General features: G+C 42.9%; 1 protein-coding gene across 1 annotated transcript; it reads right to left on the reverse strand.

Annotated features, from left to right (window-relative positions):
• Positions 1-357: 357 nt before the first annotated feature.
• Positions 358-672, reverse strand: LOC142175913 (uncharacterized). Its single transcript, XM_075242923.1, has one exon. It carries the CDS (start codon positions 670-672, stop codon positions 358-360), a length of 315 nt encoding a protein of 104 aa, XP_075099024.1.
• Between the last annotated feature and the right edge of the window lie 1,664 nt (positions 673-2,336).

Genomic DNA, 2,336 nt, shown 5'->3' on the forward strand with positions numbered 1-2,336 from the left:
TTGAGGGTCCTCCTCAAAATTATGCCCTAGTTTTCAATTGCGGGGAAAATGGAAATTTTATTGAATTGTGACCGAACCCATAGGGCTGCCTACGTATCCCATCTTAAATGGGAATCAAGTCAGGCGTAGTTCAGTTTATATCATATAAAGGAAGCATAAAGATTATATATAGTAACGCTTGATTGCATCTGAATTAATCGGCCTTGGCCAAACTTCCTTCATTTCTACAAGTATGAGGGCTCCTCCTGTCAGAACCCAGTTAACCATGTACGGACCCTGCCAGTTGAGAGAGGACTTACCTTTGGCTTCCTCTTGATGCGGGAAAATCTTCTTTAACATTAGTTGCCCCGGTGTGAACTATCTCGGATTGACTCTTTTATTGACGGCTTTGGACATTCTATTCTGATAAAGTTGACCTTGACAGACTGCATTTATTCTTTTCCCATCTATAAGGGCTAGTTGCTCATAACGACTTTCCACCCACTCTGTCTCGTCGAGCTCATCTTCCTGTATGATCCTTAGGGAAGAAATTTCTACTTCGGCAGGAATGACGGCTTCTGTACCATAAACCAACATATAGGGGGTTGCCCCATTTGATGTGTGGACTATGGTGCGATACCCCAATAGAGCAAATGAAAACTTCTTGTGCCACTTTCTGTGATTCTCTATCATTTTCCTCATCCATCCAGATCTGATGATAACTAGCGAAGCAATCTATGAATGACTGTAGCTCATGCTTGGCGCAATTGTTAATCAGGATGTGTATATTTGGCAAAGGGAAGTCATCTTTTGTACTGGTCCGATTGAGATCCCGGTAGTCGACACAGACTCGGACCTTCCCGTGCTTCTTTGGTACCGGCACGATGTTGGCTAACCATGTCAGGTATTCTACTACCCTGAGAACCTTAGCTTTGACTTGCTTAGTGACTTCTTCCTTGATTTTCAGACTCATATTAGGCTTGAATTCCCTGAGCTTTTGCTTTACCGGCGGACATGTTTGGATCGGTTGGAAGTTTGTGAGCCACAATAGACGAACATAGACCAATCATGTCATCATACGACTAGGCGAATATGTCCTCATATTCCCTTAGAAATTCTGTGTATTCCTTCTTTTCTGACGGTGATTAGTGGACGTTGATTCGTGTTTCTTTGACGTTTTCTGCATCTCCCAGGTTGACAACTTCTGTTTCATCCAGGTTGGACTTAGGTCTGTTCTCAAAATTCTCTACTTCTTTAATAATCTCTTTTGGTATGTCATCTTCCTCTGAATCTATATGTAAGGCCCCGTGAATTTCCTACTCAGAACCCCGAATCTTGTGGTGCCAAGTTAGGATCATGTGTTAGAGATGCGTAAAGGAGGAGGATATTCCAAAAACAGCCTTCAGAACTCGGTATGGGCACTTTGAATTTATGGTAATGTCTTTTGGGCTAACAAATGCCCCGACAACTTTCATGGATCTTATGAATCGAGTCTTCAAGGCCTTTCTAAACTCCTTTGTAATAGTGTTTATTGATGATATCCTCGTGTATTCCCGAAGTCGGGAGGACCATGCTACCCATCGCAGGGCAGTTTTGCAGACTCTTCAGCAACATCAATTGTATGCAAAATTTTCGAAATGTGAATTCTGGCTTGAATTTGTCGTGTTCTTGGGCCATGTCATTTCCAGGGAAGGAGTTCTGGTCGATCCTCAAAAGATTGCAGCAGTGAAGAATTGGCCTAGACCTACCACTCTAACTGAGATTCGCAGTTTCTTAGGCTTGGCTGGGTACAATAGGAGGTTTGTGGAGGGGTTTTCTACTCTTGCCTCTCCATTGACTAAATTGACGCACAAAGCAGTTTAATTCCAGTGGTCCGATGCTTGTGAAAAGAGTTTCCAAGAATTGATGTCAAGATTGACAACAACACCGGTGTTAGCCCTGCCAGAGGGTACAGAGGGGTTTGTAGTGTATTGCGATGCTTCGAGAGTCGGGATTGGGTGTGTGTTAATGCAACACGGCAACGTTATAGCCTATGGTTCTAGGCAATTCAAGAATCATGAGAAGAACTATACAACCCATGACTTAGAGTTGGCAGTAGTGGTGTTTGCACTAAAGATTTGGCGACATTATTTGTATGGGGTCCATGTGGATGTATTTACGGATCATAAGAGCCTTTAATATATTTTCAAGCAGAAAGAGTTGAATCTGAGGCAAAGAAGATGGCTAGAGTTACTCAAGGACTATGACATTGATATTCTCTATCACCCGGGAAAGGCTAATGTTGTGGCAGATGCACTTAGTCGAAAATCCATGGGAACTTTAGCTCATTTGGAGGCCCATCAGAGGCTGTTGGCAAA

The sequence above is a fragment of the Nicotiana tabacum genome, chromosome 3 (genome assembly GCF_000715075.1).
Source record: "Nicotiana tabacum cultivar K326 chromosome 3, ASM71507v2, whole genome shotgun sequence".
Taxonomy (NCBI): domain Eukaryota; kingdom Viridiplantae; phylum Streptophyta; class Magnoliopsida; order Solanales; family Solanaceae; genus Nicotiana; species Nicotiana tabacum.